We start from the raw sequence: 24,098 nt of genomic DNA on the forward strand, positions 1-24,098 counted from the left end.
CGTTAAGCAAGTGGTCCTGTTCCACAAATATACTTCTCCAAAAATAGGCCTGTCTTTTCTTAGGACGTTGGGTCCCCACAATATTTTCTTATTTTTTTGGGCGAAGAACCGCCCACTGCTGTATTTGATCCGTTTGTGCTACGTGGACGACTCCATTGCTATTTATCAACGGCATGACACATCCATCCGTCCGTTTTCTAGAGCGCTTGTCCTCATTAGGGCGTCGGATGATCCGGGGCCTATCGCAGCTGAATTTGGGGTGTACAAACAACCATTCACAGTTGGACAATTTGGAGTAAATGCATGAAGGAGGAACATTTTTATTCCGATGAAAATCACAAGTCTGAACCCAAACTGCAACAAAATGATGCCAACATTTCTTATGTTCGTGTCAAAACAAGCATTTTCGACACACCGTGTCGGCAATATTTGTGGAATTTGTCATGGTGGGAATGCGTTACGGCTGCGGTTTTCACACTCACCTGTTGTAGATAATGTGTCACTCACCCCCACTGTTAAATTCTCGTGAGAAATCTTAAAATAGCAGCGATATTGGTCGGGGTGCAGTTTGGAGCTAAACCAGAACGTTTTGGAAAAAATATAGCTCATAAATAAAAACCACGGGCAACAAATCTGCTGAGACTTTAGCTTAATCAGCATCTAAAAGCAACGGGGCAAACAACACTTTTTAAAACTAGGTCTAGGTCCCTCCATTTTTACCTCCAAGTGAACGCCCCTGGACAGTAAATACTTTAAGTGAATAAAAACATTCACAAATTTCTACCAAGCAGATCCTGACATACAGTAAATGGCATGTACCGTCGCTAATAGCATAAGGGCTAACGACCAGAAAATCTTGTCAATAGCCAGAGGTGAGATGAAGAAACCTTCATGGTAGCATATGGCTCAATCAAGGGAAGCGCGGTGGTGAGTGGTTAGCGCGTCCGCCTCACAATTTGGAACCTCAGCCTGCCTGTGGGGTTTGCGTGTTCTTCCGATGCTAGCACGTGCTTCCATGGGTTAGCACGGATGCCGGTGTGTTCCCTCCTGCCCCGTTATGATCTGATGTGGTCCCTCACGGTTGTCATACTTCAGGCTTTCTCAACGTGAACGCCGAGCAGACTTTGGGTAGTTTACCCGGCAGTCGTCCGTCGAATGAAGCTCGACTTGGCTTGGCTACAGAGTGGGCGTCAGCGCAGGGGGGCACACATACTATATACTGCCGCTCCCTCAATGTTTGGTACTATTAGTTTTCTGTCAAGAGCTAATTAATGAATCCATCACATACAAAAGAGCCCATTGCCCACATATACACTGCAGAGTGTACCAAGGTTATTATAGTTAATGAAAAATAAAAAAAAAACTACAATTGAAAAAACATTTTTTGTTCACAAAATAAAGTAAAAATGAAAATGTTTAAAAAAAATAAATAAATAACTGAAACTACATTTTATGTTTTCAATACTAATGAAAACTACCTTCGTTACATTACAGTTAATAAAAACTAAAAAAAACAACAACACAAAAACCTAATATTACAATTGAAATAACATTTTTGTTAACGAAATAAAGTAAAAATGAAAATGCTTTAAAAAAATTCACTGAAACTACATTTTATGTTTACAATACTAACGAAAACTACCTTCGGTATAAAGATTATTATAGTTAATGAACGCTAAAAAAAAAAACTACAATTGAAAAAACACTGTTAACAAAAAGTAAAAACGAAAATTCTTAAAAAAAAAAAAAAAAAAAAACTAACTGAAACTACATAACGAAAACTACCTTTGCTATAATTAGCAACAATGTCCTTTGTTTTTGTCTTCATGAATTCACTTTACATTAGTGTTGATTTTAAATGTATTTGCTTGGTAGCACAGCGCGGCCGTTAGCCGGAAGAAGCAAGGTCGAACAGTCGTCTGGGAGTTGTGGTCCTTTGACTGTGTGTTGCCTTGAGGCAATGTCATTAGCGGCAGCCAATAAGAAGGCGCCACCACATGACGTCGCCCTTGGCGACAAGCCTGCGTGTTCGTTATGAAAACTAATGAACAATAAGAAAAAAATAACTTAGCTTAAACAAAGCATTTTCGAAGAAACTAAAATTAATTAAAAAAAAAAAAACTGCACCCTTTTTCCTGTTTTTGCATAACTGCAAAGAGAAGGGAAGAAAACAGAAGTGACGAGTGCGTGTAAATGGGAAAAAGTGAAGAGCGGCACGGTGTTACACTGGATGACAAAGCTTCTGTGTTGAGCGACACGTTGCGCAATATGGAATGATGCAAAGTGTTCTTAGCTGCATTTTGCAGCCAATGAAAGGCATTACAAATCAATGAGCTGTATTGTTTGGCATGTTGTCCCACATCAAGTCCTCCGGGCATGAAACTTGGGTCACGGTTGTTTACTTAATGAACCTGAGAACTAGTTCCTCCACTGTCATATGATTTTAATGACTGCATGACACAGCGAGCATAATGGCTTTCACATAGTTGTCTTTTTCAAAGCCAACCTGTGTTTCAACCCCATGAACTCTCCCTCGTTATATCCCAGTGATGAGTATCGCGCCTGTTTCCTTACTTTCCTCGGGGCAAAGTGCCGGTCGCGGCTATAAGACGCAACAGCATGCAAGTATGCAGGAAAACCTGCAATTCGAGCCCAGAACCTCCAAAGTGGGAGGTGGACATGAATGGTTTAGACCAGAGGTGTCAAACATAAGGCCCGCGGGCCGGAACCGGCCCCCCACGGAGGTTCGATCAGGCCCGCAGGATCATTTAAATGTGAAAAAAAATGCATAAAAGGCACAAAATTAATTATTTTCAATATAATGCGATTCATGAATTATCCGCTAAGGGGCACGCTGTTTTTGATCAGAGTAGAAGACAACATTGTTTAAAAATTCCTTTCTTTATAAATCTCGTTCAATCTTAAAGTGCATTACTATATTTTTCGATACTAATTACTATTAAAGTTTTGTGCCTTTGTACAATCAGTGGGATGAGTTGCAATGCATATACATGTGAATGATAAAAGTAAATTGCACATTTGTCTAAGGATATCTAAGGTGTTTCATGAAATGTTTTTTCAACATTTTCCTAATTTTCTTGTGCTTCTTTACACCAAAACAGAGGCAATACATGATATTTTGGTTATATATAGCTGAGTGTGGTATCATTTTAATGGTCCGGCCCACTTGACATCTACCGTGAAATGAGTTTGACGCCCCTGGTTTAGACGTCTCTGGTCAATCTCCAGACTTAAAGCCGAGAGAACATGTATATGAATGAATGGAAGTGTTAAATAGTTTGTGCATCATGAGCTAATGCTGCCTTCAATTCAGTGTGCGATGCCTTCTGGTGTGCTCACCTTGATCACCGGAAGGCGGTACTTTATAGGTTTTTAAAAAACATTGTCAATGACCGTATGTACACCGGTGCAAATGTGCTTTGAAAAAGAAGAACAACAGAAAAAGACAATTTAGCTCACTAGTAAGTGGCGCTATTTTTTTCAGAATAGCAACACAACTCGCGAGCTATTTTTAGAAACAGGCCTGCGGGGGCTACCTAGTGCCCGCGGGCGCCATGTTGGTGACCCCGGGGCGAGACGAAGTAGCATTCATTTTTCATCAATGTGTTTTTTTTTTTTTTGCACTCAGATTTGGTAGGACTGTGAACATTCTTTTTAGTGTGCCAAATTAACAAAACTTTTTTTTTTTACTTTGCAGACACTTTAAAAATGTTGAATTGTGATTTGATTTTGTCATCAATAACTTGAATGATTTTTTTTTTTTTTTGCAATGGCACAATGGCTTTGAAGCTGAAAGTCAACTTGTAATTTGCTGACGGAATCCGCCGCCCACCCCCACTCACTCGCGCACAATCATCAACTGTTCGACTAATTAGCCAACGACTTCAGCCCTAATTAATAAACATCCTCTTTTAATTACATCGAGCATTTCTTGAGATCATTTGTTGTTGTTGTTTTTTTTTGTTTTTTTTTTCCCTCCTCACGCCTTTTAAAACAATCCTCGACGGAATCACGCCGAGCCTCTGACATCAATTATATGAAATAAGACAAAGTGCTCTTGTTAAAACCACGCCGCGCACGCTCGACACACACACATTTGCAACGGACACAGAACATCACGCGACGCACGTTTTCTGACACTTGTCTCGTATTTAACGTAGTTTGCGTCATTTCCACCAGTGCACCAGCCTGGCCTGTGCGACGAAGAACAACTGCGTGCGCTGAGATACACACGCGCGCACATAAGTCTCATTTAATCCTTTATCATGCGGCTGGAATTTGTAATGATTTTAATTAGGAAAGGTGCAGTTGGCGATGCCGACACTCCAGGGCGCCTGAAGCCAATTAAAAATATGTGCTGATCAAACAGCCTGCCCTCACTAAGCATGCATGCGCCGCCGTCCCCACCCCACCACCACCAGAGCCTTGTGTATGCTTGTGGGGGGCTTCGGAGTGTGTGTGTGTGTGTGTGTGGGGGGGGGGGGGGCTCTCCCGCTCCCACCATACAAGCAGCAACACAGATCTGGTTCAAGGTTCAGCTGCTCCCATTAGCTGCACATTACGGAGGGCAACGACCAGCCAGTGGAAGTCCCGGAAGAGAAATCTTCCGAATCACAATCAAACGCCTGTGAGAAAATGTCACACAGCCACAGAGGTTTCTTTTTATTCCCCCTCCGCACACACACACACATAGGGGCACGCACGCACACCCCCACACACACGTACACGAGGGAGCTGGCTGAGCCCCCCCCCTGCCTTGAAGTTAGTTATATGACAAATGAGAGTGACAATTCACGCTGGTATTAATTACCGACAGGCCAGAAATGGATGAATCCCCAAAAAAGCCAGATATATTTTCCGAATGTTCCTCTTCCCCAAGAATCGTCCATCAATGTCGCGTCTGCCGGCCGCTATGAAGTCCCTCCTCCTTTCTATCATTAGGCCGCTGCGTCTGTGCTGATTAATGACGCTAATGAGCGTGTGCGGCCAGTCACTCCGTCACACGTGATTCCGTCCTTTGGCCACCGACGTGAGACGTCTCCTGCTGGCCGAAGACGCCTAAAGTGAAGTTCAAGTCTTCGGTGAATGCGTGTGCCGGATTTGAATTCCTTCGGAATGATTTCAGTTCGTCATTTAAAGTTAGGATTTTTTTTTTTTTTTTAATCTCCTTGCGTCTGATCTGCTGAGCAAAATCTGACTTTCAAACGGAGATGTACAGAGATCCTGTTGTCAAAGAGAAATACATATACAGTGTTTCCTTAATTTTGACAAACTAACCCTCCATTATTCAGTCCGCTACTGCTTTTGTGCACAGGCCAAAGCCGTGTCAAATACAAAAATATTGTTAGGTGCCGTCTCAATGAATCTACGGGCTTCTTCAGAATCGGATTTTTGTTTAAGAGCTTTATTTTCCTGCCCTATCCGTGCGAAACGATTCGGAAGCAAGGTGGGCGTTGGCCGCCACACAAATCGGAAAATGTTTGAGAGCGGCGGCCCGGTGGTATAAGAAGGCGCATCCAATAGGAGAGGGGCTGGCAGAGTGATTTCAGAGTGCCGAGAACAACGGAGCAACCAGCCGGTAAAAAAGGCCTTCCTGTTTCCCGGTTGGCTGCTATTTTATGTTACAAAACAGCAACTTCCTATGTTAATCTTAAGATCATTTTTATTTTGATATGTTTTTTTTATACTACGCAGTGCTATTTTCATAGATTAAAAATAAAATAGGATTGCGTTTTGGTGCTTTGAGTGGATTCATGGCATTCATTCAGAAGAGAATGCTCATAGAATAAAATCAAATTTACTTCATGATCCTGCTGCCTCTGACCTGACCCCGGATAAACGGAACAAAATGGATGGAAGAATGGGAAAATAAAAATAAAAATAATAATAATAATAGACTGTATCTCCCTCAATGTCCAGTGAAATGAACGGACCAGAAGCTGCGACAACCAAAGGGACATCATTTCATTGGACAAGTGCATGCAAAAAGCACATACATGTCACACAAACACATTTGCTGTCTTATTGGCTTAGCGGGGAGAGCACAACACACTGGAAGTTGTTTTGTTTCCAGGCGCTCTCCGGCACGCGTTTCACGATCCGTACACACTTGTCACTGTACATAAACCACAGCGTGCACTGGAAGCCAGGCGCTTCTTCCTGCGAGGCTTTTTTAGCCTGCCGCGTCGCAACATCTGAATCCAAGTATCTCTTTTTTTTTTTTTTAGTCGTCTTGTTACCAGGCAGCCTTTTAACTTTGCCTGAAACCATCGCTCTATACTACTCCAAACAGTAGAAAATCATTGCAATAATTAACCCTTTCATGCACAGTGGTCGCTACAGTGGACAGCTATTTAAAAGTTGCTTTCGCCTATATTTAGTCATCTAAAAAATACATTTATATTTACATCAAATCATAATTAATGCATGAAAGGGTTCAAATATTTTGACAAATTTAGATGAATTAATATAGGCGGAAGCATCTTTTAAATAGCTGTTCACTGTAGTGACCAGTGTGCATGAAAGGGTTAAAAAAAAACAAAATGGAAAATATGAGCAAAACAATCAGTTCCGGTGTCAAATGAAGGTCATTCTAAAACCTTTAGGAAGTGTATAAGCACGTTAACAACTTCATTATCTATCCAGTAGTAATATCTGTTTTTTAAAAAAATCTTACTTTATTTAATATTTTAAAAAATGTAGTGGACATAAGATGAATTGATTCCCCCCGGCTTTTGCCTGGTGACCTTGATGCTGATCTCATATTGTACTTTTGGGCCATCTAAATTTGAATGATTTTTTAAAATAAAATCAAACATAGATTTTTAAGATGATTTTTTTTTTTTTCTACTTGACAATTTTTTTTTTTTTAATTATTTATGGTAAAAAAAAAATGCAGTTTTAGAAATCACATTAATATTCCGAAGCGTAAAAATGATTATCATTTGAGTGTCTGGACCGCGAGAGCACGGCTGCTCGTGCACGGCTTCAAACCTGCAGCTGGGGCGGGCGAGAAGTTCAGGGGCGGGAACAAACCCCCTTTTCTTCTTTCAGAGAAGAAGAAGGCTGCTCTTAATGGTCACATGACCACGGGGCGCATGATGCAAAGCCCCCCCGCAGCGTCCACCTAGCACCCTCTCGTCGCAGATGTCGGCCGGCGAGCAAAAGGACGGCGGGACAATTTGACGTTTGTGTTTGCGAGCCCCTCAGCGACGCCATCACATGACTTCCTCAAGGAGCATGATCATTTGGACTGTCATGCCTTTATTCAACATTTTTACATAATACGTTTTTTTTTCCCCCCGCCTCATCAACAAACGGCCTGGCCAAATTGCCCTTCCTAAAAAAAAAAAAAAGAAATAAAAAAAAAAATTCAATGTAACCCACCTTTGTCCCGCAAGAAAAATGGATTCTACATCCGGACAAATCGAGCCAATGTTTGCGTTGGGCTGAATAATCCGAGCACGCTCCACAGGATTCAAAGCGCATCAATCTCGAGCGCAAAAACTGGGACGTGAGGCTTTCCTCTGCACACATACAAAAAAAAAAAAATTAATAAATAAATAAATCTCCATCCACACCACAGCCATTAATCCAAATGAAAAAAAAGTAGTAACAGGTGGCGCTGTAACCCCGAACCGAAAAAGCCATTTCAGAAGCATTTGCGTAAAAAGCTGACATCACACCGGTGAGGAATCGCGGAAAAGAGAAATCATACTTGTCCTAACAGTTATTTTTCAACGTGACGCTTGAATACAAAGCCATTCAAGTGTTTACATTGCAGCAGTATGTTTGCAGTAGCATGTCACTTCGGAATGACAACAGCGGATGTGCTTGTCACTTGTGACAAACAGCGAATGGGAATCCCCACTTCTTCCCCCACAGAGATTAAAATGCAACTTGCGTCGGATGGAAGAATGCAAACCTGTTGACAGGCTCGCTGCGGGCCTGCAGCGGGTGGAAGTTGACGCGTTGTGGTCAGGTGGAGGAAAATCACGTCAGGTTTCTCCGCCGTTGCAAGTAGACAAAAGAGGAATGCGGTTCGAATGATTTGGAATGATAACGTTGTTCCTAAACGTCAAAAAAAAAAAAAAAAAAAAAAAAAGGCTAATAATGTCTGCTACTGCAGATCCGGTATCGGCAGTGTGATGGCCGACTGGTTCTGGAGTTAATACTACAAAACCTGACAGTGATACTCCGATAATGCTAACGCAAAAGGCTTGGGCTAACAAACAGCACGATGTCACAAGAGTAACCATTACATTGTGTAATATTGGACCACAAATGGTGCAGCAACATATAAAGGTGACATAACACTCAGAGGAATATATTCTTTAAATTCGTTTGTGATATTGCCGTTTCGGCGCCATGTTCTTCTTTGTGTCTTTTCATGAAATCAACACGTGTTATCCGGCATGCACAAATGGTCTAGTGGAATAAAATGATTTAATGTGAAAAAGTGAGTTGTCATTTTGAGCTTATTTTATTGCATGTTCAATAAAGGTTTGTGTTTAAGATCAATGTTTGATTCAAATAAAACACACAATTTTTGGCGACGATAAGAGAACGGACGCATTGGTCCCAAATACATGCGAGTAACTGACACCCCCCCCCAAAACGGTTTGTAATTGCCTGTGGATGCCACAAGATGGCGACAAAGCAATGCTTTCATATTAGCCTGAGCGCTAAAACGGCAAATAAGTCCGTTTTTAAGCGCGTAACAAAGATTAGGTTAAAAAAAAAAAAAATCTCCCAATTGGCTGCTGGCTGCTCCATCCAGAAGTAAATGGGGAAAAAACTAAACAGACGCTAACATTCACGGATATTAAAGTGTTGTGTCAATTTCAGAGAAAAAACGATATGCTTGTTTCAGGGCCGATGCCGATACCGATTATTAGTCGTCAAGGAAGCCATTAACCGATATTTGGAGCCGATATACGTTTTCAGTGAAAAGGAAAATATTGGCATCGAAATCCAAAGAAAAATTCACTCTTAACTTTGTTGTAACGTCTTTAAGCGTGTTTATTGAACAATGTTTCAGGTTTGCATAATGGTGATGCTTTTTAAATCAGTATTACAAGAAATTTTTGACAGTATACATCTCTGTTATAAAATTCTCACAAAAAGTTCAAGGAGCACCCAAGATTGTCAGCATGTCTTAAAAAGAATAAAGGCAAACTTAAAACAATAGCTCAATTCATGTCTGTCATTTCAAAATGACAGAAATGTTCAACTTTCCCATCCGCAGTCGAAGGAATACATGCCGTCGGCCGCTAAAATCTTTCGTTTGCAGTGCGACCTTATAACATGAGAAGTATATGATCAAATTTCGTTTCATAACTGACTCGCAAGATTGAAATGTGTGGGTTTGTTTTTCATAAAAGCGGAAGCCTTGATCCACAAAATGTCGTCAAGCGGTTTTGTGCTCTTAACGCTTAATCCTTTTTTGGGATTATTATTTTGTTTTTGTTTTTAACCCAGGAAGATAAGCCGCATTGTGAATAAAAATGTCTGCTCCGGTGTCCCACTTTTTTATTTATTGAGCACATAAAGGCAAAAGGGCTGCGCGGTTTGTCCATCTCGAATATCTACGAGGGCCGTCTGTCGTGTGGATGTGGGCGGGAGGAAGGAGCTGTCAATCATCAACACTTGATTGATCAAGGACAATCGTCCTCCTTGTAAAAGTGCTTTTTTTTTTTTCAACCCCCTTTTTTACAAGTCACTCACCCAGCTTTAATTATCACGCAGTCTGTCCTGTATAGACGGCAAGATAAGTTGCATGTGTGTATGTCGATTCCACATTGTACATTTTTGACATATTTCACATAGGGGACCTGAAAAATGACGATATTAATCAAATACCACCCCCAACGCCTCTAAATAAATAAATAAACCTTCATATTAATTGGTTGAATTGTAATCAGCGGTATTGAAAATGTATGGCTGGTTGGATGTTTTTTTTTTTTTTTTTTTGCTTTAATCATATACACATAATCGCAGTCAAGTGTAACCACTAATTAATGTTTCACCTTGCTCAAATGTGTGTATTAAAAAGAACAGCGTTTTTTTTTTTGTGGGATATTCGTCAAGTAAGTGTCACATAAAAGTGCTACGAATCTGGGAGGAAAATTTATATGTGTAATTATTTGGTAGTACCGTATTTCTTCAAATTACGTGTATTAATGATTGACAGAGTATTTTTCCAGTGTAATATTCATTAATCTTATAATCTGAAATATATTTTGGCAGTTCATATTACAGTACCGTATTGTATTTATATTTCATCTTTCTCAAAATGTGTGTATAGATAAAGTACAAAGTGCATTTTTAGTGGAGTAGTCATAAATAAGGGTCAGGTAAAAACAAAATAAACGGTGGGGGGAAATTGATTCAACTCCCTCAAAATAAGGGCAAAGGGTATGTGATGACAATTGCACAAAATGTAACCAATACAAATAAGACTCTGTTGGAATAAAAGGGAATTTCTAAATAAATGTGTAACGTTTGGTAATGTGAATCAGATTGTGTTATTTTTTTTGCTTGTGTCATGAGCACAATGAGAATTGTAATAATTCAGACACACTGAGAAAAAAAAAGAATAATTCAATTTATTCTTAAATATTAATATTAAATATGTATTTTCCTATTCCATATATATATATATATATATATATATATATATATATATATATATATACATACACACACACACACACACTGCAGTCGCCCCCTTTACGCCATGAGTGGGTGCTGACAATGGGAGAAGTGGCAGGCTAAATGCTTGAACACACACACGCACACACGCACACATCACGCACCATTATGTCATCTGTGTCGTCTTTTCACAAACTCACCGTGCAAACCCCCCTTTTCCCACCCCCGGACCGCAAATGTGCAAATTGTTTACTTGCAAGCAATTACTGAGTGTTGTTTTATTCTACCGCACCAGCCGGCCGGCCCACTGCGACAAACCTCATGCAGGCAGCCAGGCAGGCAGGCAGGCAGGCAGCCGCACGCGAATACACGCAGAAACGTTTCCGCGCACGCCGTCTTCATTCAAAAGCAACAACAACAACAACGATCCACGACAAGCAGCAAACGATTTTCGGTGATGATTTCGGTGGCAGGAACGGCTCCATTATTGCTAATATCCACGCTATCAATCCCCCCCTCGCTCTGCTGTATATTCCCTTTGATTCACGCTTGACTCGTTTGGCTTCAGGGCCAACTGGGGTCCGCCTTTGGAGGCGAGGGAGGGGGTGGGATCGGGGGGAGCCTTGAAACAGCTCCCCTCTTATCCCCTTTCATCATCTACTCCGGGGACGCCTTGAAACCGCCTGGACAGTTATTGCCTTTTTTTTTTTTTTTTTTTTTTTTTTTTTTTTTTGCAGGCAGTCCAATGCGGACTGGCCATCAGCCAATCAGAGGCTTGTTTACACTCTGGTGACTGACAATACGATGGAGGCGCGCCAGCCAATCAGCGGCGCCGGCGCGCACACGCACACACAAAAGGGCTTTCGTTTGTAAATATTCAGCGTCATGCAAAAAACGTGAAGCAGGTCTAATGAAAACACACGCGCACGCACACACATTCTCGTACATATACGTCTATATTTACGGTGTTCCACATACACACACATAATAACAATTATCAATTAATTTTGGCAACCGATTAGCTGTCGATTAATCATTTATTCATTGCATCTCTAATAATTATATATATATATATATATACACACACAGAATACATGGATGGATGTATAGTTATCCTGTTTATTCAATGAGTCACAGTTGATTCAATTACCAAAATTGGCTTCATGAAAAATGTTTTCACCAAGGTTCCGGAAAGGAAATTTATCATTTACAAAATAAGTGTTTTTTTCATGGCTAAATTGTAGGTAATGCGTTTTAAACTGCAAAAAGACATGAAAATGTATCACCTAATATTTTGACATCGTTTCAGTTAAATGGCACTTATTTGTAAATTATATTTATGTTGAATCGCCTCCGTGCTTTCGTTGGCCCGTCATTGCGCTCCAGGTTAGACCCGCGTGTCAAAAACGCAATAAAATCCAATGAAAAAAAGGCTCCATTCACAAGAATCCAACAAGCAGAAATGTGTAGAAAGACTTTTCCATGTTGTTTTATCAATACAAGTCAAACAAGACTTTTAATAGAAGGAACTACATCTGCTTTGACTTGATTTACCCACCGGTGATTGCTACCTACTCGCAGTAAATGCTGATTTTAAAGTGCCGCGCAATTGTAAGCGTCCCCTATAAAAGTCATGTAAAATGGAACGTAAACACGACTGCGAGTGCGTATGACGCCGTGTGAAAACAAACAACAACACTCCCGCTCTAATAGCACTCATTGATTGGAGCCCTGCTTCACTTGGCGACTCGCCTTTGGGTCGCGACTTCCGAAATCACCGCGGACTAAATCCCTTGAAAAACGATGTGCGAGTGCTGAAACGGAAAGGAATCGAGGACTAATCGAGCACAAATCCCCAAGTGTAACTTAACCACGACGCCTGGAGAAGGGATGACGTCGCAACAATCGGACTGAATGTTCGTCAGGTCATTGGCGGAATAATTCAAAAACTGCAATTCCGATTCAGAGGCGTATGATTCGATTCGATTCCGATGCATCACTACACTGGTTTACATTTTATAGTCCATGCAAAACACTGGTACCTTTTTAAAAACAAAGAACTCCAGGAAGAGCAATGATTTATATTTCGCAGTTTGACTTTGCTGCGCTCGTATGAGGTTTTGCTTGTTGCGCCATCTTGTCACGTATTAGCTTAGCCTAACGGACGTCTGACGTACAAACACACATAATCACTTGCGCATTTTTATTTTTTTTAATTTGAACTATAATTATCGATTATTAATACCTATGATTCGATTCAGAATCTTTTTAATACGCTGAATGATGGACCGAAAAAACGATTATCGTTCGCACCCCTCCAGTCAACTATAATGTGAGGAAAGTCAGTCGATTAAGTCGCCTGCACACGCATGTGCACACGCATGTGCACACGCATGTGTGCAGGCGACGCCGATAAGCGGAAATGTTATAACTTTTTGTTCTACCTGTCGTACGTTCGGTTACATTTTTGTTTTTATTAAGGCTCATTTTCATCGCCTTAAAAATACTTTTGTCCTGTGTTTTCCGTCACAGCTTTTAAGCATCGTGTGTTTTCTTATAGTAGCTTTTGAAATTGTGTTGATCTGTTGACCATATTAATCACACAGTGTATGTATACCAACACTCGTTTGATATCGCCAGTAAAAGTTACGTTTGTAATAATTCTGTATAAAGTAACATACTCTAAATGGGTAAACGGGAATGGGACGGGACGGGATTTTTTTCTGTGGGAGTAGGATGGGACGGGAGTGAAAATCCACTCCCGTGTCACCCTCTAATGCCCAAAGCAAACGTGTTTCACGTTGCCCGTCATGAATTTGCGCCTATTCGCGCGTTTGCTTTGACTTTATATGTAATCACGTAGAGTGTGAACGTTACCACAGTGCTGCGTTCTGTTGTCATTGACATTTGAATGTGATGTACTCGGGTGTGCCCAGACTCAACAGCACTTTACATAGAAATGCTAATGCAGCCATTTTAAGATATTTGCAATTTGATAGGATTTTAATTGTTTACATCTCCGGAACACTACTGTCATGTAAACGAGCGGCCAAACGACCCAGTTTTGATGCCTTTTCAATTTAGATGGTGGCCTTGTGTGAACAAACTTGAGAAAGCTTCTTTCACATAAAAAAGATCCTGCAAAATCTGGCATGTGACGTTTAAAATATTTGTCGGACAGTGACAGAATACATTTCGACACAACAGGGCCAGAAATGTATTTGACTAGAAATGGGTTTTAAACTTCAAGTCTGCGTCCGAAGCAATTGTTCACTTTTACGTAGGTGTCGGTTATGATACTACCGTTGAATTACTGTATGTTAGTATAATAGTATATAATACATTATTGTGCTAATTTTCTTGTTAAAAAACATGTTACAAACATTTTTGATGATGTTTAAATTTGGGCCTGACCGATTAATCAGTCTGCCGATTATATTAGCTCTTGAAAAAAAAAAAAAAAAAAAATCAGCCAAAAAAAAAAAAACTGTATTTGTATGTATTTAAATTGATCTTATTCAATAAAGACTTTATTTGATTAATTGGCTGATTAATTATTTAACTGAATTTTAATATACAAATATCGGAATCGGTCTGGGACTAATTTAAATTCGTTTTAGTGAGGAAAGCTGACTTGAGATACAAGTCTTTTGAGTTGCAAACATCGTCTCAGGTCTAATTAAACTATCTCAAGACAACACCCTCATAAAAACAGTTAGCTTGTTGAGAAATTGTGCTTCTACAAAAACAAGCCGACAACCAAAAATAACAAGCTTGCTAAAAACAATAGTGGGGGCCAAGGAGGGGTGGGGGCGGGGGTTATGTTCCCTTGCGTGTCCACCCCATCTACCCCACGGACGAAAATTTTGACTGGGCAGGAAAATTATTTTGGCTGGTCAATACACCAGATGCATTATAAATATTCTGTCTGCTATTAGCTTTATGGTGGCTAGATATCCACACACACACACACACACCCAGTGACATTTTTTTAGGGGGCATCAGACTCATGCGCTGACCCCCCCCCCCCCTTGCATCCACTGTGCATTGCACGCCCCTGTCTTGCAAGCAAGCGTCGTGAACAAAAGCTTCGTGTGCTTTAAATCTGCCGCGTCCCTCCGTGTCGAGCAGGCAAACCGGCACGTGATTGGCCAGCACCAATGTCCAATCGCAAGGCTCGCAGCTCATTAACATGCAGGTATCCCACCAATGGCAGCGCGTGTTGACCGTGCGCGCGGGCACCAGGCACACAGTTGCACCAGGAGAGAAAAGCGCCGCTTGGAAGGTCGGAGGCGCGATCCAGCCAGGCCGGAAGCGTCCCAGTCCCCGCTGCATCCCGACTCCGAGGCACCTCTCATGGACATACCGGAGCCGCTCGTCCGGCTTGCCTCCGTCTGACTGCTTCACGGCGATTTTCAATGGGCGTCGCATTCTTCCCTGCAGCTTCACCTCCAGTGATTTGTGCGATTTTAATTCATTCGTATGCAGCAATTTAATATGCCAGTAAGTATTGCTTTTTTAAAAAAAAATTATATTATTGTTTTGTACTGCCTTAAGCGCATTGAATGAAAAAATACAGGGCAGACTTGTTGTCGTTTTATAAATTTCGCATCTGTCAAAAATGCAAATGTGATGTGGAAATGTCTAAATAAACAGGATACGTGGGCTTCACATTGGGGGGGAAATATGAATTAATGCAACGACCTGAAAATTGCCTTAACTAGTTAAACGCCACAATTATGATTGTTTGAATTATTATTCATATCAAAAAAAAATTTTTTTCCACCGCGTGTTTAATTTTTTATTAGGCCCACCTGCGTTTTGTTTTTTAAAAAATAAATCTATTTTCCGTAATTCTTCTTCAAATAGACAATTTAATCATGTTTATTATAGTGCTTAAATGCTTGAAAAGAAAATATCGATTGGTGTTATTTGGAAAGTCGAAACCATAGCAGCGAGTCATGCTCCTGGCTCTCCCCGGCCGAGGTGCACTCCCTCCCGGCCGGCTTAGTAGCGAATGGCCGCCAGTTTCCGCAGCTCGGTCAGAGCCGTTTAATAATAAATAAATAAATAAACCTACCGCATAATTTGATTTATTCTCTTCTTATTTTGCTAGATGCGGTGAAATTGACTGTAATTTAATTAATTACGTTAAACCGCGTTGATTATCTGGACGCTTTTAAACAAATAGCACCATTTTCGACGTTTAGAACTTGCGCGGTTAAAGGCGAAACTGAACAAATCGCGGAGCAAAAAAAAAAAAACAAACAAAAAAAAAAAAACACGACTATTTGTACATTTGCGGCATTTGAACGGCGTTTATAGCGGCAATGTCGATGACGTGTTTGGAAGCACCAGCATGGCGGGCTAATGGCTGCATGCAAAGCCGAGACAAAGGCAGCTGACGGGCGGCCATTCGCCTCCAATGAGTCCCCCCCTCCTCCTCTTTCCTCCTCCACCTCCATTACAATCTCAGCTGTCATGTTTTGCAGTAGCCATTTTCTTACTCTTTAGCGCATAGAAGCCACATGTGCGTGCACAGTAGCGCACTACGTTGCCTTTCATCATCTTTCGACTAGGTGGGAGATTTTTATTGTTGTCGATGAAGCACACGGCACGAGAGCTGTGTGTGCGTGTGTGTGTGTGTGTGTGTGTGTCATGCATGGGAGGAGGGGGGAACTGCATGCAGGGGGTTTAGGGGCCCGTAAATGACAAGGAATGTTTATATTATATGATTTAATTCAACGTAATGTTGCCTTCCTTCTGGGTGCAAAATTGGATTTTATTAATGGAAATGTGATTCTTGCTTGTGTTGATTATGTTTTTTTTTTTTTTTTTGCAATTTCATCTCAATCTTGGTTGTGCAACAATGTCCAATATTAAAAATAATGATAATAAATGTGCTTCACTTGCTTTCCCGATGTGAAATAGTCGTGTGCATGTTGCGAGTGCACTAATGCATGCACAAACACACGCGCACACACACCCACACATCCACACCGTGTGTACATGCACCGAGAGGTTGATGACGCATCTTTGAATTTAAATGTCATGCGTCCTCTTTTCATGTGATATTTTCTAAAATCTTGTAATTAGGAACCGACTGTTTTAATAGCTGCGGTGTATTTTATTTTATAAAAGAGGATGCTGTTTTAGTGTAAAATGTGAAAATGAAATCAACATAATGGAGACAATAGGAGGAGCACATATAAAACGAAGAGTTGAAAGTATTTTTTGGCCAAAATGTGCTTGCTTTGGTCCCGAATAACGAGCGAGTGGACGGCTGCAAGTAGCAGCGTGCAGTGGAGCGAGGCTTGACCGGGGGTGGCACGCTAAAGTCGGCTTGATCAATAGAGCAGGGCCCGTATAGGCTCTCCAATCCCCCCCAAAATAGGAGAGAATCTCAAGCAGTGTAAATTCAATGAAGCAGCACAAATATCTTGTTTTGCGCTCGCCTCGCATCATTTTGCTTTCATTTCGATTTTTTTTCCTTTTTTTTTCTGGGCAGACAAGATGATCCGGAGCGACGTTTTCGGCTGCATGAGCCTCGCGACCGACTGAATGCAACACACACATCCGCGGGAGAGGATTATTACATGGGCTGCGTTTGATTTTCCTCACCGGGCCCCATCCGGATTGCGGATTATTGGACATTGTCGGGAATGGAAGGACGGGACTTCGCGGCTCCGGCCCACCTCCTCTCGGAGCGGGGCGCCCTGGTACACCGAGCCACCTCTCGGATCGCCCCCTCCGGCCACAGCTCCGTGCAGCACGCCGGTCACTTCCCCGCGGGAAAGTACTACCCGTCACACATACCGATGGCTCCACACTCAGGTTAGTCCACCATTCCAAAATCACATTCATGCGTGTGAGGCTTGGTGCAGCACAAATTTGATGGTGGTTATTATTATGATTATCTCCTTTTTTTTTTCTTTAATTATTTTTCACCAATGCACGCAGGGAGTGGCTTTGACACGTTCACACTCAAACATCAGCTAATAAACCTGTTTATTTTGTAAAGTTTATTCATCACATAGGTTGCAAAGACGTCAAGTGAACAGTTATTGCAGAGTCCTTAAGTTAAATGTAATAGATTTTTAAATGTTTTTTTTTTTAAAACCAAACCAGGCACGTCCAACTTCGACAGATAAACCTTTCAACACAAAAATAAAACGGAATACCTCGTAAAAATGCAATGCAATACCTTTTAATGGCCTTCATTTCTGCAATTTTGTTTTACTACCTGGAATACTTTTTAAAACCCAACAGTGGGCACCCGGTTATTAGGAGAGGAAATCACAGCAGTCATGATAGTTTGACACCATCATGATACTGCGCTTGCGTGATAATCGATATACATTGCAATATTTAAGTGATGTCTTTTTTTTCCCCACTCACGTGGATAGTGGCGGTTGTCTTGAGCATCAAGATGTTATTCAATTAATTTCACTTTAATTGGATATGAAGGTGTGGTAGTCAATTAGCACGAGGAAAAAAACAAAAATAAGATGTAGATAATTTTAGATCCACAAATGTAGAATTTCACAGTTATCAGTTGTATGTTATTCGGAGTATCTGCAGAAATATTTAAGTTAAATGTTATTTGATATTTTAGTATCAATGTATATTTTTTGTAAACCAACGCGACACGCAGTCATTGCAGCGGCCAACATTCACAGATAAAACCTTACAACAGAAAATGAAAACAATACCTTGTTAATACTTTTTAATGGCCTCATTTTTTGATTGTTTATTAACTACTTTAGCCCTTTTAAAAACTCAGCGGACTCCCAGATAGCAGAGGTGGGAATTGCAGCGATAAACCAGAATACTATATCGCAATATTTGATACCAGTGGCCTCACCCACAGTTATTGTGCAATGAATGATACATGAGACGATACGCCATGATATCGATAGGATTGTTGTTCGTCACGTAAATATCGTGATTTAGCCGTTTTGCATGCCTAAATTTTTTTGAATGAACACGTTACAATTAAGAAAAAAAAAACATTTTGAAATATAGAATGCAAGACCTGGAAAATGTAAACATAGTGAATGACCGTACTAATGGAATAAGAATTGTTAAAATGTTTACATGTTGAAGTGCTAAGAGAGATAATCATGCCCTGTATTCAAGTATTGATGAGAACTGATAAACTGCTTGCATGCAAGCAGTCAGTATGCTTACATTTGGCAAGCAACTGAGCAGTGAAAATGCCAAGACAGATGGATAAGCATTGAACCTCTTGACATTTATTCATATGCAATTTTGATTGACTATTGAGAAAATGCTAGCATGTTAGCAGTTTGTAGGCTAACACGTGGCAAGATACTTGTACTTTTTCAACTCAAGATACTTAAGTAGAAAAAGTGCTGCGACAGATCAGTAAGGAATTTACATCTTTGTTGGTAGTCAGACAGTATTTGTAATGAGAATCAATGAAATGCTAACATGCTACCAGTTGATATGGCAACACTGAGCAAGATCGCAACCTGAATCGGCAAAAGCCCTTAAAGCTGATCAATACAAATTGATACATCTTGCCCTGTATTTAGGTAAATTGTTAGCCTAATAGCATAATTGCTAAGTCATTTTAACTCACTGTTTCAATATCAATAAAAATCACCATTGTGCTTGATAAAAATAGTCGTTTTTCCTTAATGTCTGTGTAATGTCATCCCGGTCATAGTAATCTGCGAAGGTTATATTGAGTCAACTGGATTCTTTTTCTTTGTCATGTTTTTCTCTTGTTTTCTGGAAACTGTCAAAAATAACACTAATATATATATATAACATACAAACACACACACATATAAGTAAACAAAGTGAATTGATGTATGTGACTTGATAAGGTGCCAGAAGTGATACGATAATGCGATATGGATATTTGGTCATGGTAATTACTGCAGGATATCAAACATACATATAGAGATCAAATTAAAGACATTTTAAGGCCACATTTTCATCACATTTAAGAGCCCCTATGAGAAGAAAATGCGAGTCCAAAACAACTACTGTAGCTCACGAGTCCCCCTCCCCCATTCCTACAACAAGCCACTGATTATTATTGATGCTTCCGACCAATCTTATCTCTGTTTCGCCACAACATAAAAACATTAAGAAAATACGGCAATGTTGTTCTTTGTCCTTTGAATGACAGTTTTGAGGATCAAGTGGCGTGTTTGAGGATAATCAAGGCCTTCATTGTTGACAAGACATCTTGGGCATGCTTTGTGGAGGGTCGCGGCCGCGCATGCAAAGCGACGCTTTGTCGCTTTGCGTTGACGCCGTCGTCTTGTGGTCGTGGGTGAGCGGCTTCGTACGGGTGACAGGGCACCGATGGGTGGGGTATGAGAAGCGGTGGGGGGTGGGGTGCATCAGGGGCCGGGTGGTCCCCCCCTCCTACATCCCGCCCCCCTCCGTCCTCCTGCGTTGGCCTTCAAAGCGTCGGGGTGCAAATGTGTTCACGGTGCACGCGCCAGCTTTGACAAGTGACTCTGGAGTATTTACATTTGTGACACTGCTTTAATTTATCATTTATAAAGCAGCTGCAGAGACAATCGCATTTTTTTGTCCTATTTGCGTGTGTATATATACTGAACAAAAAAAAAACAAAACGTTAGCACAACACATTTGGTTATTCCTATTTTGAATGAGCTAGCAGTAAGCATGCAATTGTGGTGAGCCCAAGGCACACCTGTGCAATAAGCATATTGTCTCATTAGCATCTTGACATGCCACACCTGTGAGGTGGATGGATTATCTCGGCAAGGGAGAAGCGCTCACTAACACAGATTTAGACCGATTTAGGGAGCAATGTTTGAGAGAAGGAGGCCTCTTGTGTACATTGAGTCTTTTTTTTGTTTGTATTTATATTTGACGTATTTTTCAGGTCAGCTCATGTAAAACGGGCAGAAAAACAAAAGAGTATACATTTAGAAAATATGCAAATATGAAGTTTCGGCGTTTAATCTGAGTTACATGATCGCAAGAAAATGAACTAATTTATGGCGCTATTGCTGTGTTTTTATTTCTTTTCGATTTATGGTTGACACTTTTGTTGTAGAGAGGTGATGCACACCACATTTTGATCTGGGCAAAGGAGAAGTGCTTATGAAACACAGGTTCAGAGCGATTTGGGAGCAAAATATGTGAGGAATAGGCCTTTTGTGTACATCTAGATTTTTGAGTTCAGCTCATAAAAAATGGATCAAATATGAAGATGGTTCATTCATCTTTTTTCTCAGTGTATGCATTTCGAAAACATGCAAATATGAACTTTTTGGTGTTCAGCTCTTGGTGGCAAAAAAACTACTATTGACATTGTTTATATTTCTTCAGTATATTCAAGGTTGACATGTTTTGATATTGATCTAAAAAAAACATGAGAAATATTATATTATGTATGATTATGTCAGTGTTAAATTTGTTCGGATGTTACCATTGAATGGCTCTTGTGTAGTTTTCAATGCCAGCCTGCATTTACGGGGGGAGGCTAAATAAAGGGCATAAAATGAAGACTCCGAATGCATTTGCAAAATCGTGTCATTCGCACTAAAATATACGATGTGGAATGTCGAGAATTTATTAGCCTTTCATCGCTCAGCATTCACGTTTGCTTTTGACACACGTGCACACGCACGCGGTCACATACACACCCACAAAAGGATGGACCGACTACCTTTTGTGCTGCGCCAACACGAAGACTGCAAATGCCATCGCTCCAGCGCAGCGAACACACAGGTGGCTCATTGTTCTCTCCGCTCTCGTCACTTTTGGGTGCGACTGGAGGGAACCTTATCTCCCCATACGGCCTTCAAAATGTGTTCAACTCTCTGCGCATTTTCCGGTATTTCACGCGTAATTCCTTCTGTTGGAATTTGTGAAGTGCGGTCCTATATTTTAAAAGAGAAATGAACAACTCCACCTTCAGTGCCACGCTGTCGTCGATGTGACGTTTATCATATCGTATTTAAAATGCGATTTGGAGTGTTTTTGAGATATGTTCGCTTTTCATTTTCAGGTTTGACCTATTAAAGCCTGCGCGATACAGATTTTACCATCCGTTGTAATCTATAGCTATGACATTGGAGAAAAAAAAAAATCAAAATGTTGCTGAGTTCAACCCATAATTGATAAATATTACAAAATTACTTTTTTTACGTGGTATTATTATATTATTATGAATGCACGCAATACACAAACAAACACGATAGACAAACTTCGGCAAATTTGCAACCAATGTAATCCCCAGCATATATTTTCATCACGCATCACATTCATCCATCATTTTACGTCAATGGATGTTGCTTATCTACACGTATGCATAACGTGTGTACGTATCCAAGTTTCAAAATAAGTTAACCACGACTAATGGTTAAAGCAATAACAAACTGAAATGGTGATAGGTAAATGCGTAAAAATAATCCAGTAACCATGATGCGGCAACACTTATTGTGACACCGCAGTCCGCGGTAGCGAAGAACAAACAAACACTTAAACTGTGATCGTTTGGCCACTCGTTAACAACAACAGCGACAACAGCTTTTAAACAAAAGAACAAAAAGGACTCTCAAAGTAGTTTTTATGTCTAAACCCTGAAAAATGCATGTTCAAAAACTCAAAGGAACAAAACCTCTCGGCTAGAGTGTCCATTGTTAGTCATTAACGTCCCCATCCATTGTCTTATATGCTAGCGACGCTAGCCACACAGAGTATCTTGTTTGCCGAGTGCGTCAGATTCCCCGGGGACGAACTTGCACACTGGTTGACATGAATATTTAACAGACACAATGAATATTTCAAGGCTGGTGTCGAAAAAAAAAAAAAGTGTCGCGATAAGGTGCGCCATACTGTCCGTGATAATAGTGCGCCAGCGTAGTGTTGCTTCTAAAAATGGAAACAGTTTGTTTCACTGCTCGAGCAAAAATGTTCATGTTGTGGAGTGCAGTCAGGTCCGCCGCACACCGAGCGACGTGGGGTGCGACAAGTCCTTTTCATGAGTGGCCAGCCGTCGAATGCTAGTTTTCCTACGATTCAAAATTGAAATCGCCCGTGAACGGGCGGCGCGACGTTACAGATGGAACAACCGATTTAAAAATTGTTGAGATTTTACAAGCAAAACAGATTTAAAATTACGTAAAGAAGATTCAGATGGCTGCTGCTGTTGCCAAGCCGACCAATAAAATATAACGCAGTACAGTATACAGTATGTATTGGGTTTTTGGTAATAATTGACTATATTTATAATTCCATGCATCTGTGGATGAAATAGCGAAGCGTGGAGAGACTCTGTCACCAAACACATGCCAGCTTTCACAACAAAAACTACTCTTATTTCCTGGATGACTTGATACCCAGCTGGCAACTAATGTCGTTTTCATGAGTGAGCCACCAGTTTCGCAGTTGATACAAAATTTGGATTGCAAGTTAACAGCGACGTAATGTCAAAGATGTACTGGCCAATCAAAAATGGCATGTCATCCAGGAGACCTTTTGCAACCAAAACAGACGTTTCAAGGTATTAGCGAGATTCAAGCAGCTTCTGCCAAGTATAGTGTGTATGACGCGGTACAGGATAAGCCCGTTCTCGATGCCGTTTGGCTGACTCGGGCCGACCGGGGCCAACGTCGGTTTGTTTAAATATGCAGATTGGAAACCCGGTGACGGTTTAGCAATGCCCGGCTGATTAAATAATAATAAATAATAGCTGCAAAAAATGGAAGAACATTTTCTATGTAAGCACAAATTTTCAATCAAGAAACATGAAGAGATACACTCTTAAAAAAAAATGTAGTGACCTGGTGCCCCTTGCCTCGAGTTTGACACGTGGGCTCAGTGAAGCTACTCTAAGCCGGTGATGTGGGCCTCAAAAGTCAATAAAGCCAACAAAAACAGTGAAAACCACCAGATTTCATCAGAAATTCAGATTTGTAGAAAAAAAAAACACACCGCGACCTTGTTGCCATTTTCATTTTAGGAGTTTGTGACGCATGCCGGGTGGCCGGTTTACGGTTGCACTTTTCCAAACGTGACCGCGGATCAACTTTTCCCCCCCCCCCGAGCTGTAAAGTCTTTTAATGTGATCGAATTCAGCAACTCCGTCGACGAGCTTGTAGAAGGGGTAACGCTATCTTCTGTTGACTTGGAGGACAGTTTGCACTTGGCTGCGGCGGGGGAGCGGCCTTTACTGCTGGGGGGGTTGTAGTTGGGAGGCTCGTCTTTCAGCCATATTGTTTGAATCGCCGCGCCTTGCCGGAGGTGTGCTCGTGTGAAAGCAGCTGTGGGACGGGGGATGGGGGATCTGCGGCGGGAGGTCATATTTGTGTCATCCCGCACGCTCAAACTTCCACTTCCTCTGCATCTCCCCTCGCTTCCCTTTTCCACAAGACCCCCCCCAGCCCCCCCCTCCGTTCCAAGCC

General features: G+C 41.0%; 2 protein-coding genes across 10 annotated transcripts in view; one reads left to right on the forward strand and one right to left on the reverse strand.

Annotated features, from left to right (window-relative positions):
* LOC147134347 (suppressor of cytokine signaling 3-like) overlaps positions 1–24,098 on the reverse strand; it is a 164,462-nt gene that overhangs the window by 14,125 nt on the left and 126,239 nt on the right. The gene's annotated exons all lie outside the window — the stretch shown is intronic.
* The window catches only part of bahcc1a (BAH domain and coiled-coil containing 1a), a 62,231-nt gene continuing 53,073 nt past the window's right edge, over positions 14,941–24,098 (forward strand). For 5 of the 6 annotated variants that reach the window (XM_086054603.1, XM_086054607.1, XM_086054605.1 and 2 more), the window contains exons 1-2: positions 14,941–15,177; positions 17,183–17,508. In XM_086054603.1, the coding sequence (XP_085910729.1) occupies positions 17,337–17,508 (172 nt within the window). In that variant the 5' untranslated portion in view covers positions 14,941–15,177; positions 17,183–17,336. Of the gene's footprint in view, positions 15,182–17,182; positions 17,509–24,098 lie in introns of all 6 variants that reach the window. The other variant, XM_086054604.1, reaches the window with a different exon arrangement.

The sequence above is a fragment of the Filicampus tigris genome, chromosome 16, assembly GCF_054856515.1.
Source record: "Filicampus tigris isolate MCC_2025a chromosome 16, RoL_Ftig_1.0, whole genome shotgun sequence".
Lineage (NCBI taxonomy): Eukaryota > Metazoa > Chordata > Actinopteri > Syngnathiformes > Syngnathidae > Filicampus > Filicampus tigris.